The sequence below is a fragment of the Oncorhynchus mykiss genome, chromosome 21, assembly GCF_057628025.1.
Source record: "Oncorhynchus mykiss isolate SJ-2025 chromosome 21, ASM5762802v1, whole genome shotgun sequence".
Lineage (NCBI taxonomy): Eukaryota > Metazoa > Chordata > Actinopteri > Salmoniformes > Salmonidae > Oncorhynchus > Oncorhynchus mykiss.
In genome coordinates this window covers 39,297,757-39,314,217 of record NC_143042.1, presented here as the reverse complement: position 1 = coordinate 39,314,217, position 16,461 = coordinate 39,297,757, and the positions used below count along the sequence as shown (strand labels likewise).

The 16,461-nt window shown below is 39.9% G+C and overlaps 1 protein-coding gene and 1 long non-coding RNA gene across 2 annotated transcripts; one reads left to right on the top strand and one right to left on the bottom strand.

The window, feature by feature from the left end:
• Window positions 1-649: 649 nt before the first annotated feature.
• LOC110500858 (uncharacterized) lies at window positions 650-8,380 on the top strand. Its single transcript, XM_090214628.1, has 4 exons — window positions 650-2,235; window positions 6,792-7,157; window positions 7,314-7,664; window positions 8,086-8,380. Exons 1-4 carry the CDS (start codon window positions 2,178-2,180, stop codon window positions 8,208-8,210), a joined length of 900 nt encoding a protein of 299 aa, XP_090070754.1. The 5' UTR covers window positions 650-2,177; the 3' UTR covers window positions 8,211-8,380.
• A 595-nt stretch (window positions 8,381-8,975) lies between these two features.
• LOC149973230 (uncharacterized) lies at window positions 8,976-11,705 on the bottom strand. Its single transcript, XR_016490331.1, has 5 exons — window positions 11,228-11,705; window positions 10,497-10,777; window positions 10,311-10,398; window positions 9,608-10,177; window positions 8,976-9,519 (listed from the first exon to the last, which is right to left on the bottom strand). It is a non-coding gene; the product is annotated as an uncharacterized LOC149973230 (long non-coding RNA).
• Window positions 11,706-16,461: the final 4,756 nt, after the last annotated feature.

The following is a 16,461-nucleotide window of genomic DNA, read 5'->3' as shown; positions in this document are numbered from 1 at the left end:
CTCGCCCAAGCCTCTCCAGGTTCTCCTTTACCCAAATCCAGATAGCAGATGTTCTGAAAGAGCTGCAAAACCTGGACCCGTACAAATCAGCTGGGCTTGACAAGCTGGACCCTCTATTTCTGAAACTATCCGCCGCCATTGTCGCAACCCCTATTACCAGCCTGTTCAACCTCTCTTTCAGATCATTTGAGATCCCCGAGGATTGGAAAGCTGCCGCAGTCATCCCCCTCTTCAAAGGGGGAGACACCCTGGACCCAAACTGTTACAGACCTATATCCATCCTGCCCTGCCTATCTAAGGTCTTCGAAAGCCAAGTCAACAAACAGGTCACTGACCATCTCGAATCCCACCGTACCTTCTCCGCTGTGCAATCTGGTTTCCGAGCCAGTCACGGGTGCACCTCAGCCACGCTCAAGGTACTAAACGATATCATAACCGCCATCGATAAAAGACAGTGCTGTGCAGCCATCTTCATCGACCTTGCCAAGGCTTTCGACTCTGTCAATCACCATATTCTTATCGGCAGACTCAGTAGCCTCGTTTTTCTGATGACTGCCTTGCCTGGTTCACCAACTACTTTGCAGACAGAGTTCAGTGTGTCAAATCGGAGGGCATGCTGTCCGGTCCTCTGGCAGTCTCTATGGGGCAGACTCTTTTCTCTGTATATATCAATGATGTTCCTCTTGCTGCGGGCGATTCCCTGATCCACCTCTACGCAGACGACACCATTCTGTATACTTCCGGCCCGTCCTTGGACACTGTGCTATCTAACCTCCAAACGAGCTTCAATGCCATACAACACTCCTTCCGTGGCCTCCAACTGCTCTTAAACGCTAGTAAAACCAAATGCATGCTTTTCAACCGTTCGCTGCCTGCACCCGCATGCCCGACTAGCATCACCACCCTGGATGGTTCCGACCTAGAATATGTGGACATCTATAAGTACCTAGGTGTCTGGCTAGACTGTAAACTCTCCTTCCAGACTCATATCAAACATCTCCAATCTAAAATCAAATCTAGAGTCGTCTTTCTATTCCGCAACAAAGCCTCCTTCACTCACACCGCCAAACTTACCCTAGTAAAACTGACTATCCTACCGATCCTCGACTTCGGCGATGTCATCTACAAAATAGCTTCCAACACTCTACTCAGCAAACTGGATGCAGTTTATCACAGTGCCATCCGTTTTGTTACTAAAGCACCTTATACCACCCACCACTGCGACCTGTATGCTCTAGTCGGCTGGCCCTCGCTACATATTCGTCACCAGACCCACTGGCTCCAGGTCATCTACAAGTCCATGCTAGGTAAAGCTCCGCCTTATCTCAGTCACTGTTCACGATGGCAACACCCACCCGTAGCACGCGCTCCAGCAGGTGTATCTCACTGATCATCCCTAAAGCCAACACCTCATTTGGCCGCCTTTCGTTCCAGCTCTCTGCTGCCTGTGACTGGAACGAATTGCAAAAATCGCTGAAGTTGGAGACTTTTATCTCCCTCACCAATTCCAAACATCTGCTATCTGAGCAGCTAACCGATCGCTGTAGCTGTACATAGTCTATCGGTAAATAGCCCACCCAATTTTACCTCCCTCATCCCCATACTGTTTTTATTTATTTACTTTTCTGCTCTTTTTCACACCAATATCTCTACTTGTACATGACCATCTGATCATTTATCACTCCAGTGTTAATATGCAATATTGTAATTATTCGCCTACCTCCTCATGCCTTTTAAACACAATGTATATAGACTCTCTTTTTTTTCTACTGTGTTATTGACTTGTTAACTGTTTACTCCATGTGTAACTCTGTGTTGTCTGTTCACACTGCTATGCTTTATCTTGGCCAGGTCGCAGTTGCAAATGAGAACTTGTTCTCAACTAGCCTACCTGGTTAAATAAAGGTGAAATAAAAATAAATAAAATAAGATAAACACACTAGTGTCAGCCCAACAGGACGCTCAGCTCTATCCATCCGGTCTCTTTTAATCTGGGTTAGGTGAAGCCACCACAGGGGCACTTAGCCAACCACTGGGGAAACTAGAAAATTCTGCTGAAATGCGAAATTACATACCGTAGACTATACAACGCATCTCAGAAACTAATTAGCTTCATTTGAGAAGGGTTGTTCTAACAGGGGTAAACTTTTCCACAGAAGACACAGGTTTTGAAGAGGATGACAGCTATTAAGATGTTCGCACCACTGTGCAAATTTCTTCTTCTTAGAGAGATGGGTAAGTTTTATTAACTTTATTGTGATGGTATGTTCAATAGAACAACATTTACAAAAAAAACTCCAACATGTTTCAGCATACCCTTCATCAGGGAGTACAATGGTACAATTGATTTAATTAACATTCACAGACACTTTGAGGCAACCTAATCTTGCAAATCAAGTCAAGTGTTATCGGTCGCATACACATATTTAGCAGATATTATTGCGGGTGTAGCGAAATGCTTGTGTTCCTAGTTCCAACAGTGCAGTAATATCTAACAATACACAACAAAAACAAAGGTATCATTGTACACTGATTATTCATGTTTTCTTTTAAATCCACAATTTGGAGGATCTAGATTATTTTTCTGACCTCACGGGATTACAACCAAATTATGATAAATGTACTATATTACATATTGGATCACAACAATATAAAACTTTTACATTACCGTGTAGTTTACCAATACAATTGTCTGATTGTGATGTGGACATACTTGTTATTCATATCCCGAAAGAAAGAAATGATCTCACTACAAAACATTTTTATAGAAAGTTAGCAAAAATAGATAAGATCTTTCTATCGTGGAAAGGAAAATACCTGTCTATTTGTGGAAAAATCGGAGTGCAGAAATTATTAAATATTATAGCATTAGACCTCTCACTAAAGGCTTCAGCCATACAAAAGTTATACCTGATTCCCGAATTGGTTCTCTAGCAGATTAGTAAGAATGTCTCACCCAATGTTCAATAAAGGCCTTTTTCCCTTCATTCAGATTAGAACCTCTCACTTTCAGTTATTTGAAAAGGAAATAATCTCCAAAATGTCGCTATTTTTAAAACAAGCCATAGAAAGTTGGTTGCAATTTCTGTTTAATCCACCAGAAAATATACTAATTGATAAAAAAAACAATATTTGTTGAAAAAATGTTTAAAAACGGTATAATCTTTGTAAATGTTATCATAAATAGGACTGGTGGAGTTATGTCACACATGCAGCTAGCAAAAATATATGGAAATGTCTGCTCTACTCAAAACTACAACCAACTAATTGCTGCATTAACTCAAAAATGGAAGAGGCAAGTGGAAAGAGTAGAAAATAAGAAACTTTTCTGTCGAATCTGCATTAAAGGCCAATTTGGTTTAAGAGAATTGTGCTAAATAGAAATGTATACCAGTTTAATTTAAGGACCAAAAAAATGACAATGTACAATGTAGATTGCAAAATAATTGGGAAGAGATTTTCGACGTACCGATTCCATGTCACATATTTTATAAACTGATACACAAAACGATGCTGTTTTCGAAACTTAGAGTATTTCAATTTCAATTATTATACAAAATTCTTGCAACCAATACAATGTTAAACATATGGGGGGATACAACCATCCCAGCTCTGCAGATTTTTCTAAAAAGAGACAGAATCGTTAGGATCATTTGTTTTGGTACTGTCCATATGTAGCTTGTTTTTGGTCGGAGGTTCAGGAATGGATGGAGAATTGCAATTAATACCTGGAGCTAACACTGCAAATAACACTGTTGGGGGATTTGTCATAGATCAATAATAAAATTATACTATTATAAAAAAAATCTTTAATTTGCAATCTTTAGAAACTATGAGAATAGAAAGGTTCAGAACTTTTGTGAATGCACAACTATACACACAAATCTAAAAAGTAAAAAATGGAATGATTAAATATTAGGACAAGCAATGTCAGAGTCTGGAGTTTTTATATACAGTTGAATTCGGAAATGTACATACACTTAGGTTGGAGTCATTAAAACTTGTTTTTCAACCACTCCGCAAATTTATTTTTAACAAACTATAGTTTTGGCAAGTCGGTTAGGACATCTACCTTGTGCATGACACAAGTAATTTTTCCAACAATTGTTTACAGACAGGTTATTCCACTTAAAATTCACTGTATCACAATTCCAGTGGGTCAGAAGATTACATACACTAAGTTGACTGTGCCTTTAAACAGCTTGGAAAATTCCATAAAATTATGTCATGGCTTTAGAAGCTTCTGATAGGCTAATTGACATAATTTGAGTCAATTGGAGGTGTACCTGTGGATGGATTTCAAAGCCTACCTTCAAACTCAGTGCCTCTTTGCTTGACATCATGAGAAAATCAAAGGAATCATCCAAGACCTCAGAAAAAAAATTGTAGACCTCCACAAGTCTGGTTCATCCTTGGGAGCAATTTCCAAACGCCTGAAGGTATCACCGTTCATCTGTACAAACAATAGTACGCAAGTATAAACACCATGGGGCCACGCAGCCGTCATACCGCTCATCATACCGCTCATACCGCTCAGGTCTGGTGGTATAAAAATAGAACTGTTTGGCCATAATGACCATCGTTATGTTTGTAGGAAAAAGGGGGAGGCTAGCAAGCCGAAGAACACCATCCCAACCGTGAAGCATGGGGGTGGCAGCATCATGTTGTGGGGGTGGGCCAAAATCCACCCAACATATTGTGGGAAGCTGGTGGAAGGCTACTTGAAACATTTGACCCAAGTTAAAAAATTTAAAGGCAATGCCACCAAATACTAATTGAGTGTATGTAAACTTCTGGCCCACTGGGAATGTAAGAATGATAAAATAAATCATTCTCTCTGCTATTAATCTGACATTTCACATTCTTAAAATAAAGTCCTGACTCTAACAGAGTCATAAGTCAAAGTCATAAGTCAATGGGTTCACATACTTTTTCCAGCCTACACTGTGAATGTTTAAATGATGTATTCAATATAGACAAGAAAAATAAAATAATTTGTGTGTTATTAGTTTAATCACTGTGTTTGTCTATTGTTATGATTAAGATGAAGATCAGATCAAATTTTCTAACTAATTTCTGCCGAAATCCAGGTAATTCCAAAGGGTTAACATACTTTTTCTTTCCACTGTATGTATATACTGTATATACGACTCTGGAGAAAATGAGGAGACCACAGAAAAATTATAATTTTCTCTGGTTCTACTATTTATCGGTATGTGTTTGGGTAAAGTTAGAATTTTTGTTTTATTCTATAAAGTATTGACAACATTTCTCCCAAATTCCAAATATTGTTATAAAATAACAAAAAAGATGCAGTGTTGTCAGACCTAGAATAATGCAAATAAAATAAGTTAATATTAATTACACAATGAAATAACACAATACGAATGTTTTAACTTAGGAAGAGTGCAGAAATCACTATTTGGTGGAATAACCCTGATTATCAATCGCAGCCTTCATGCTTCTTGGCATGCTCTCCACCAGTCTTTCACATTGATGTTGGGTGACTTTATGCCACTCCTGGTGTAAAAATGTAAGCAGCTCGGCTTTGTTTGATGGCTTGTGACATCCATCTTCATCTTGATCACATTCCAGAGGTTTTCAATGGGTTTCAGGTCTGGAGATCGGGCTGGCAATGATAGCCCAATCCTCCACCAAATTTCAAAGTGGGTGCGAGACACTGTGGCTTGTAGGCCTCTCCAGGTCTCGCACCCACTGTGAAATTTGGTGGAGGACCGGTGATGATCTGGGGGTGCTTCAGCAAGGCTGGAATCGGGCAGATTTGTCTTGGTGAAGGACGCATGAATCAAGTTACGTACAAGGTTGTCCTGGAAGAAAACTTGCTTCTTTCTGCTCTGACAGTGTTCCCAAACTCTGAGGATTGGTTTTTCCAGCAGGACAATGCTCCATGCCACACAGCCAGGTCAATCAAGGTGTGGATGGAGGACCACCAGATCAAGACCCTGTCATGGCCAGCCCAATCTCCAGACCTAAACCCCATTGAACCACATTGATGTGATCAAGGTGAAGATGGATGGTCACAAGCTGTCAAACAAAGCTGAGCTGCTTGAATTTTTGCGCCAGGTGTGACATAAAGTCACCCAAAATCAATGTGAAAGACTGGTGGAGAGCATGCCAAGACGCATGAAAGCTGTGATTGAAAATCAGGGTTATTCCACCAAATATTGATTTCTGATCTCTTCCTAAGTTAAAACATTAGAATTGTGTTGTTTAAAGATTAATATGAACTTATTTTCTTTGCATAATTCTAGGTCTGACAACACTGCATCTTTTTTGTTATTTTGACCAGTTGTCATTTTCTGAAAATAAATGTTCTAAATGATAATATTTTGGGGGGGGAATTTGGGAGAAATGTTGTCAGTAGTTTATAGAAGAAAACAAAATTGTTAATTTTACCCAAACACATACCGATAAATAGTAAAACCAAAGAATCGGACCATTTTGCAGTGGTCTCTTCATTTTTTCCCGAGCTGTATATGTGTGTGTGTGTGTGATGGGATGTATAGACAGTATGGACAGAATATGTAATATATCTGAAGAATACGTAATATAGAATAGTATATGCACATCAATAGTTAAACAGCATAGGCCTTGACTAGAACACAGTATACACATATGAAGTGGGTAAAACAGTATGTAAACATTATTAAAGTGACCAGTGTCTATTAAAGTAACCATGTCTATGTACATAGGCAGCAGCCTCTAAGGCAATACAATCTTTTAAGGTTTAATATATTTTTGTAAGACGTTTTCCTTTGTTTTATTTATAGTTTATGCGCTAGCTGGGACTGAGCCCTCTGCCATACAACAGGAGAGTGGTCTCATGTCAGCCAATGTTGGAGACACAATGGTTCTGCAATGCCTCTATAAAGGCGACATGGCCATGCATTTCTCCTGGTACAAGCAGCCCTTCAGAGAAAAACCTCATCTCATCTCAACCATCTATAAGTATGACAAATATGCTACATTTTACCATGAGTTTAAGGATAACCCTCGGTTCTCAGTGCAAAGCAGCAACGGAGTAAATCACCTCAGCATCTCAGACATTAAAGGCTCGGATTCAGCCACGTACTACTGTGGGAGCGCACACTCAAATGTGGTGGAATTTGGAAAAGGGACCATTCTCAATGTAAAAGGTATAGTGCTGAGAAATGTATTTTGATATTTTCAGACATTCCCAAAAAATGTAATTGATAGATAAAGAGCCGTAAAAATAAAAGTTACATTTTGGATATAGTCTTACTACAACATATTCAATGCAATTTGCTGACATATTTAAACACTCTTTTCAGGTTCAGAGTCCAACAGCATGTCTGTGCTCCAGCATCCTGTGTCTGAGTCAGTCCAACCAGGGTACTCTGTGACTCTGAACTGTACAATACACACTGAGACCTGTGCAGGAGGACACAGTGTCTATTGGTTCAGACATGGCTCAGGAGAATCCCGTCCAGGAATCATTTACACCCATGGAGACAGGAGTGATCAGTGTGAGAAGAGCTCTGAGGCTGGGTCTCATACACAGAGATGTGTCTACAACCTCCCCAAGAGGAACCTCAGCCTCTCTGATGATGGGACTTACTACTGTGCAGTGGCTTCATGTGGGGAGATACTGTTTGGAGACGGGACCAAGCTGGACATTCATGGTAAATATAATTAGCTTGTTTATTAACAATATACAAATATAACCCTTAGTTATTACACTGTATTAGCCAATACTATATTATATACAGGGTTGTGGAGCAACTGGGTAGTAACTGATCACATGTAACTGTAATCAGTTACATGTAATCAGGTTTAAACAAAAACGTAATCAGTTACATTACCAGCAAAAATATTGTAATTTCAGGTACTTTTGAAAAACTAGATGATTAATTATTGGATTACTTGTAAATTCAGAAAGGATGGTTGGGGAAAAATACATTATAACACCTTTCTGTTTTCTCAATGACATTCATAACAGATAACAAGTAACTGTAATGAATTACACTTAGAAAGTAACCTAGCCAACCCTGATTATATAAAATGATACAGAAATGTGAAATATAAAAGGTTGAATTCTTTCAGATGGTGACATTCAGGTTGCGACTGAAGTGGATATGAGGATCCTTGTCCTCCTCTCCATCATCAGAACTGGAGTTCTCCTTTGCTGTCTGACCATCATCTTCCTCATCTACCTCATCAGGAAATAGATGATCTATTCTATGATTCAGATCTATTCTATGATTCAACATTTTAAATTGTGTTTTTTACATTGGATAAAAGTAGAGCCTCAGAGCAACAAAATTGTATATCATACACTGCATTTGAGGAACAATGGAAAAGTAATTCTGCTTTGAAAGTTGATAAACTTGTAACCTCACTTTTGAGAAAATGGCCTTTGAATGTTTTGGAACCTACTGGAGAACTTTCCTTTGTCTACATTCAGCAGTGTTCACACCCTCTTAAGCCAGCCACACCCATCTCTTTAACGATTCACATATGAGGTCCTGTGCTAAACTGTGAGTAGTGTAGTAAAGATTAAGACTAAAAGTGGTAAAAGTAGTAGCCTACAATAAGGAAAAATCCCAGGTAAACAGAAAGTGTCCAGATATTTTTTTTTTTACAAATATTAGATGATGCTTACCCAGACACACTTGTCTAAATTGATGGGTCATGTGAAATAAATGCTATAACACCCCCGGCCACATCAAGTGGTGGAAAAAGTACTTAATTGTCATACTTGAGTAAAGGTAAAGATACCTTAATAGAAAATGAGTCAAGTAAAAGTAAAAGTCACCCACTAAAATACTACTTGACTAAAAGTCAAAAAGTATTTGGTTTTAAAAGTACCAGATGTAAATGGAAATGCTAAAATGTACTTAAGTCTCAAAAGTCAAAGTAAAAGTATAAATAAGTACAAATTCCTCACATTAAGCAAACCAGATGGCACAATTTTAGCCAGGGGCACACTCCAATACTCAGCATTTGTGTTTAGTGAGTCTGACAGATCAGATGCAGTAGGGATGACCAATGGTTATTTGCATAGTAGCAATATCAGAAAAAGATAGCGTCAATATAAATAAAATAATATACAGTTTGTACAAGAACAATATCAATAATGATATCAGTGATATACGAGGTAGTTATATGCATACAATCAGGGGTAAAGTAGCTGAGCAGCAGGATAAAATAGTAGCAGAAACATAATGGTGTGTGTGTTAGGAGAGAGTAATTTGAATAGAGGCACTGCAGATAGTGCTGATGACTGGTCCGTCCAAACCATGCATGAACAAAGGAATCTATGCAGGGCATGTGATGTCAATAGCCTCTTCGTCGCAAAACTCCCTGATCTTCTCAAAAGATAAGTTTGTCTAGCTGTGTCCAGTCCAGGTGGTGCGTGTACAGGCAGACCATCTATGGGAGGAAGGATGTCAGCGTTGCGCAGCAGCTGAAACCTGGTCCCGACTGAGTCCGAACGCTCCTTCGGCATCAACAACACCAGAGTCCAGAACATCGAAGCTGTAAAACAGGAAATAACAAAAAAATTGTAGACATTACAACCTTGCACAAGATCAACCTCATACAATGCAATGAAAATGATATTCACCTGAAGTGCTGGTACTGCTTGATCTGAGGCAGTAGCCTGAAGTATGGCGTCAAGTGTTGTTGCCAGCCATAGCTTTCCACCAGCACCGTACCATCCTCCAGTCCAACCAGTTGTGGGATGTTGACCCCTGTCACAGTGCTGTCCTTCACAACACCATAAATCTCAGACAGTATTCACTCTGGTCTTTCTAAAGCGCTGCTTGATGAGGCCGAAGCATCAGTCGGGGGTAAACTTGGTGTGGCCTGTGATCAGGAAGTGAAGGTCCAGACTGTGGTGGAGCTTGTGCATGGTCCGCCAGGCACAATGCCAGAGCACAAACTTGTTCTTGTTTTGGCCACTGCAGTTATCACAACTCAGGTCCACATGTGTTTCCCCAACTTCGTGGTTGGTGAAGAAATGGTGCATGTAGTTGATGACTGCGCTGCTGCCTTTGCTGGCTGACATACCTTCATCAATCAAGTAGTTGACTTGTTGTGGTATTCCTTCACAGTGGACATCAAACAAGCCACACTTGCGGGGAGTTAAAAAGTAGATGGGACCTGGCTGCATAGGGTCAGAAGGATAGAGCACCTGCAAACAACAAAATAACATTAAGATCAATTTATGAAAATAAAATGTAACGTAGCGAAAATGAAAATGTAACGTAAAACATAATGTATGTTTTTAATAATTTGTCGGTAAGTTTCTCTTAAGTTTCACTTACCGACAAATGTGCGGAGCAGCATCACTGCATACAGCAACATAATCTTGGAAACTGGAAGTGATAACACACAGCCCGACTACACATACCTCTGGAAAATACAGAAATAATGTGAGCTCAATAAATGTAGTTCCAATCATGTTGGAGGTCAATTAAATAATCAAAACATGTCGTTTAAGCTTTATATACCATGTGTTGTCATCAATTCCTTGTAGAGATGCCACACGGCTGCTTTTGTCACATGGGATGGCAGCAACTTTGCACCAAAGTGTTTGTGTCCTAGGTGGCGTCCTGGTAATACTATTGCATTATACTCTGTGTAGTTGTTGATGAAGTTCACCACTCGCTGCAAGTCCTCATGCTTCAGGTGTAACCTGTGCTTGCTTGGGTCAGCTCTCTTTTTGATGGGAGGCATTAGACCATTCTCCTTCTATGACTGGTGGAGGAGAGTCAGGCGTGTTCTACTGATGCTGAAAGACAAATTACAGATGCATAGATTTTGGCATTATTATACAATAGATAGCCCGTAATCACCGTCAGACACAACTGGCTAACTTGATGGGCCATGTATCATCTGGCAGGTTGGAGTCTTTTGTTGAGATACTAGCTAAACAATGAACCATAATCCTAATCCATAGAGTACTAGCAATACAAACTGGTTGTCATAGCTAGCTAAAATGATCCAAATAGGTTCAATGTTAGCTAGTTAGCTAGATAACATTAGGCTATAACTAGCAATGCGAAATGGCATTCTGAGATAACATTACTACACACAGATCATAAACGTAATGTTAGCTAGTGAGCCAGCCATCTAATGTCAGCTAGCTAGCTAGCTAACAGTAAGCTTTAACTTGCAAAGAAAACAACTTTCTGACAGAATTAGAAATTTATAATGTCTGAAACTGTAGCGAGACTCTTACCCATATACATGGATGACGGCAGACTTCAACCCCGGCAGACTGCAACCCCTTTCATTAAATAAGACTATGTCGTTTCTGTTTTGTTTGTACAGCTTGCTTGGCCGGTTGTTATGTCAAGTCACTCTGGGTCACACTGACTATGTGCGATGCTGTACAAAAAATCTTAAGCTTTAACCCCGACTCAAACTCTGACCATTTTACTCACCCTAGCAGAGCTGGTTAGGCTGTTTTCATGTTATCCAGAGCATTGGTGACTGTAACTGGGCTCTTGGCAACAATTTAATTACGCTTTTTTGCCAATGTTTACTGACACCGGGCATATTCATCTGGTGTTGGCGTTTGTAAATTCATCAATTATTCTGCGCTCTGGCACACTCAGACGAGAGTGCTCTGAAGCAGTTGTTTCAGTGATGTTGTTTTGAAATGGATACTTTCATAGTTGAGTCTTTTGTTCAATTTTACTATGCTGTAAAAAAAAAAAAAACTACCTACACAAACTGACCAGTTCAAATAGACAGAAGAGTGCTATATAGCAAACCAATACAAACTCATCTCTCGGCATGTCCAGCCCACTCATTATCTCAGCCAATCATGGGTAGCGGGAAATTATTTTTATTTGGCTTAACCAACTAGGCTTGTTATTTAACAATTGTATTCGTATTTACAGATGGCATACAAATTTGTTATTAACTTCTTTGGGATAGGGGGTCGGTATTTTGACATCCAGATGAAAAGTGTGCCCAAAGAATACTGCCTGCTACTCAGGCCCATAATGGATAGAAAACACTCTAAAGTTTCTAAAACTGTTAAAATAATGTTTGTGAGTATAACAGAACTGAAATGACAGGCAAAACCCCGAGGACAAACCATTCCAAAAAAATAAAAAATCATCCTACCACTGATTTCAGTGGCTGGCACTTTTATAATAGGATGAAATCGTGCCCGATTGCAGTTCCTAGGGCTTCCACTAGATGTCAACAGTCTTTAGAAAGTGTTTCAGGCTGGTTTTGGGAAAAATTAGCCTGAAATTGTAGTTTTTCTAGGTGGCTCCCATTTTGGCTTTAGTGCTTCGAAGCGCGTGAATGAGAGTGCGTTCTTTGGTATTTTTCTCCGGTAAAGACAACAATTCTCCGTCTTAAATTTTATTGTGTATTTGCGTATTAGGGTACCTATTGTTTGATTATAAACATTGATTGACTTGTTTGGATAAGTTTATTGGTAACGTTTGCGATTAATTTTGTATGCATTTTGAAGGAGGGAAACCGAATGTACTATTGACTGAAGCGCGCCAGCTAAACTGAGTTTTTATGGATATAAAGAAGGACATTATCGAACAAAAGGACCGTTTGTGATGTATCTGGGACCTTTTGGAGTGCCTACCGAAGAAGATCTTCAAAGGTAAGGCATATATATATTATTATTATTATTTCTTTTTTTTATAAATTTTACCCCTTTTTCTCCCCAATTTCGTGGTATCCAATTGTTGTAGTAGCTACTATCTTGTCTCATCGCTACAACTCCCGTACGGGCTCGGGAGAGACGAAGGTTGAAAGTCATGCGTCCTCCGATACACAACCCAACCAAGCCGCACTGCTTCTTAACACAGCACGCATCCAACCCAGAAGCCAGCCGCACCAATGTGCCGGAGGAAACACTGTGCACCTGGCCACCTTGGTTAGCGCACACTGCGCCCAGCCCGCCACAGGAGTCGCTGGTGCGCGATGAGACACGGACACCCCTACCGACCAAGCCCTCCCTAACCCGGGCAACGCTAGGCCAATTGTGCGTCGCCCCACGGACCTCCCGGTCGCGGCCGGTTACGACAGAGCCTGGGCACGAACCCAGGGACTCTGATGGCACAGCTGGCGCTGTAGTACAGCGCCCTTAACCACTGCGCCACCCGGGAGGCCCCAGGCATATATATTTCTTACTTTCGTGTCGCAACTCCCTGGTTGAAAATTATTAGTTATGCATTTGTGTGCTGGGCGCTGTCATCAGATAATCGCATGGTTTGCTTTCGCGGTAAAGCCTTTTTGAAATCTGACATGGCGGCTGGATTAACAACAAGTTAAGCTTTATTTTGATGTATTGCACTTGTGATTTCATGAAAGTTTAATATTTATAGTAATTTAATTTTAATTTGGCGCTCTGTAATTTCACCGGAAATTGTCAAAATGGGACGGTAACATCCCACTAATCCGCAAGAAGTTAAATACTAAAATCATGTGACAGATTATGTGACACTTAGATTGCACACAGGTGGACTTTATTTAACTAATTATGTGACTTCTGAAAGTAATTGGTTGCACCAGATCGTATTTAGTGGCTTCATAGCAAAGGGGGTGAATACATATGCATGCCCACTTTTCCATTTTAGATTTTTTTTTATTTTTTGAAACAAGTTTTTTTTCTTCATTTCACTTCACCAATTTGGACTATTTTGTGAATGTCCATTACATGAAATCCAAATAAAAATAAATATCCACCATAATTTGCAAATAAATTCATAAAAAATCAAACAATGTGATTTTCCGGATTTTTTTTCTCATTTTGTCTGTCATAGTTGAAGTGTACCTATGATGAAAATTACAGGCCTCTCTCATCTTTTTAAGTGGGAGAACTGCACAATTGGTGGCTGACTAAATACTTTTTTGCCCCACCGTATATATGACAATTGGTGATAGGTTCCCACATGCCTTTGTGAGGTTTCATCGCTTGGACGTAACTGCTCCCAGTCTGGCTCATAGTGTTCTTATGGCTGGGTCTGGGAGAGGGTGTTAGGCAGCACGCTGGTTGCGCATTTATCCGGGTTACCACAGTTCCCTTGTGGGATTGAGCCTTTGGCTGCCTTGGTGTCCGGCAGTGCACAGATTGCACATTTATCCGGGTTACCACAGTTCCCCTGTAGGATTGAGCCTTGGGCTGCCATGGTTCATTGATGAGGAAGCGTGTGAATGCACATTATCAAGTCACATCAGGTGCTCTGTTTTTTTGGACTAGCAGTTCCTAGTGTGATTTCAGGCATTCCAGACTCCTCAGGTACATGTGTGAGCCTTTTTGGAACCGTTCAGGTCTATGGACTTCGTCATAGTTGAAGTTAGACACCATTTTATCAGGGTTACCACAGTTCTGTGTGGGTTTGAGCATTTAGCTATCGTGGTTCATCGACTCTGGTCAATGCTATGCAGAGCGAGTATGCTAGTATGCGCTGCCAAGTTACAGCAGTTGTTCTGTTGTTGTGGACTTCAGGTTCCTTGTATGAGTTCTGACATATCAGGCTTTCAGGCTTGTAAGGTAAGTATTGTGCTATGTGTGGGAAGTTTCTTGGAACTGTGGTGTCTATGGACTTGGGCTGCAGCATGTCAGTACGCATAGTCAAGTTGCAGCAGGTTTCTGGTTCCCTATATGGGGCTCTGATAGCTCAGGCTTCTTGAGGATCTGATAGTTCAGGCTTCTCGGGTAAGTATTAGGGGAAAAGGTACCTTCTGTAAGTCCCCTTTTGGAGCCGGTGGAACGTCTGCGTGCTTGGGCTGCATCAAGTTTGGTGCCCTCTGAGTTGGCTTGGGGCATGAATGTGTGTCCCCCATAGTATGTTATATTGAGTGACCTGAAGGAGAGAATGAAGTATAATGTATTTTGACCCTGAACCCTGACCATTTCAGAGATGCAAGGCAGTCAGATATAGGGATGCATTACTTTGCTGCACACGATTGTGAAATTGTGACCTTCAGGAATGGTGTGTTTTTGATTTATGATAGTAAGTAACACAGACGTTTAATAATACATAACTGTCTGGCTTTTGTATGTGGAAATTATACCTTTCATATGGATTCATATGGAGCCTTGGTTTTATTACAAAAGGTGCAGATTCCAGGATCCAGCATGTCATTTGGCAGCTTGCGTCTGAGTCAGTCCAGCCAGGAGAGTCAAGGTAATTCACTTATTTCACCAATTTACCATTTACAGAGTTTTATAGCAGGCATATTTGTAACCTGTATTGTAAGATAACATTTAATATTACCTGATATTCCTCCAATAAAACATTTATTGAAAATGAGTAGATTCAAATAATAAAATCCTTTGGTTTCAGAGTATGATTTTCCCCTGACTCTTACCGCTCTTGTCTGGCCGCATCAAACATTGTCATTGTGATTCTACTGTGATTCTACTGTCATGGGGAATATGCAAGGAAAGGAACAAAGGATCTAGAGGTATAGAAAGACTCATTATTTGCATCTAATGTGCATATTAATAGCTACTAATTGACTTACCGTTATGTATGTTTCACAGTAATGTTCGACGATGTGTCCATGTAAGAGGAAAATGTACTGCTTCAGTAAGATTTCTTGTATACTGTACTTAATGTCATTATTTTACTACATATTTTTTTATCTGAACTGATAGATTACCAACTGCACCAGTCCATCAGGTAACCTTTAGCATATAATCTCCCCCCATAGAAATTATTAGACTACTAATATTATTAGATACATTATTATACTTTAGCGATCAGAGACCTGATCTCTAAATAAAAGGCTACATAAAATGCAAGAAAATGGGATAATATCATTTTCTCCTCACACGAGGCACCAAATATAAGTACAAGTATTATTAACTACACCGTTTGTTTTGGTCAGAAACCTTACCAATTCCTTCATTTGAAACATGTCGCGGCAGTGTATATATTTCTCCTTCTCAAGAGAATCATACCGGATTGCTGAACTACATAACATTTGTTTTGGTTGTTATCATCATCATCATCTTGATTGCAACTAACATATTCACAAGCAGAATTACAACCCAGATTACAAGAGGCCGGATAGACAGAGCTGAGCGTCCTGTTGGGCTGACACTACCATGTTTATCTTCTATGATCAAATGTAATGCAACGAAACTCAGAATACCTTTAAGGTATAGGTGGACTAAAAGCCAAGGCTCCTCCTAACTGCATGAGTTCTTCAGTTCAGTGATCTACTTGGTGCAGTCAGAGGAGCACCACCTATTGGTTAACAGCCACCAATTCTAGCCAATAGTTATCTACCCCAGGGGGTGGATAGAATGCCCAAAATAATGATTAGACGCAACCTTAATTGGTGTCATCACTGTGAAAACAACATTTTTTATGTTTACTGTAACCCAGAACATTTGTTTAAATGTTATAATTGACAATATACACTATGTTTAACAAACTTAAAATGGTAAATTCTGGGAACTTCTATGATGATAAACTACAG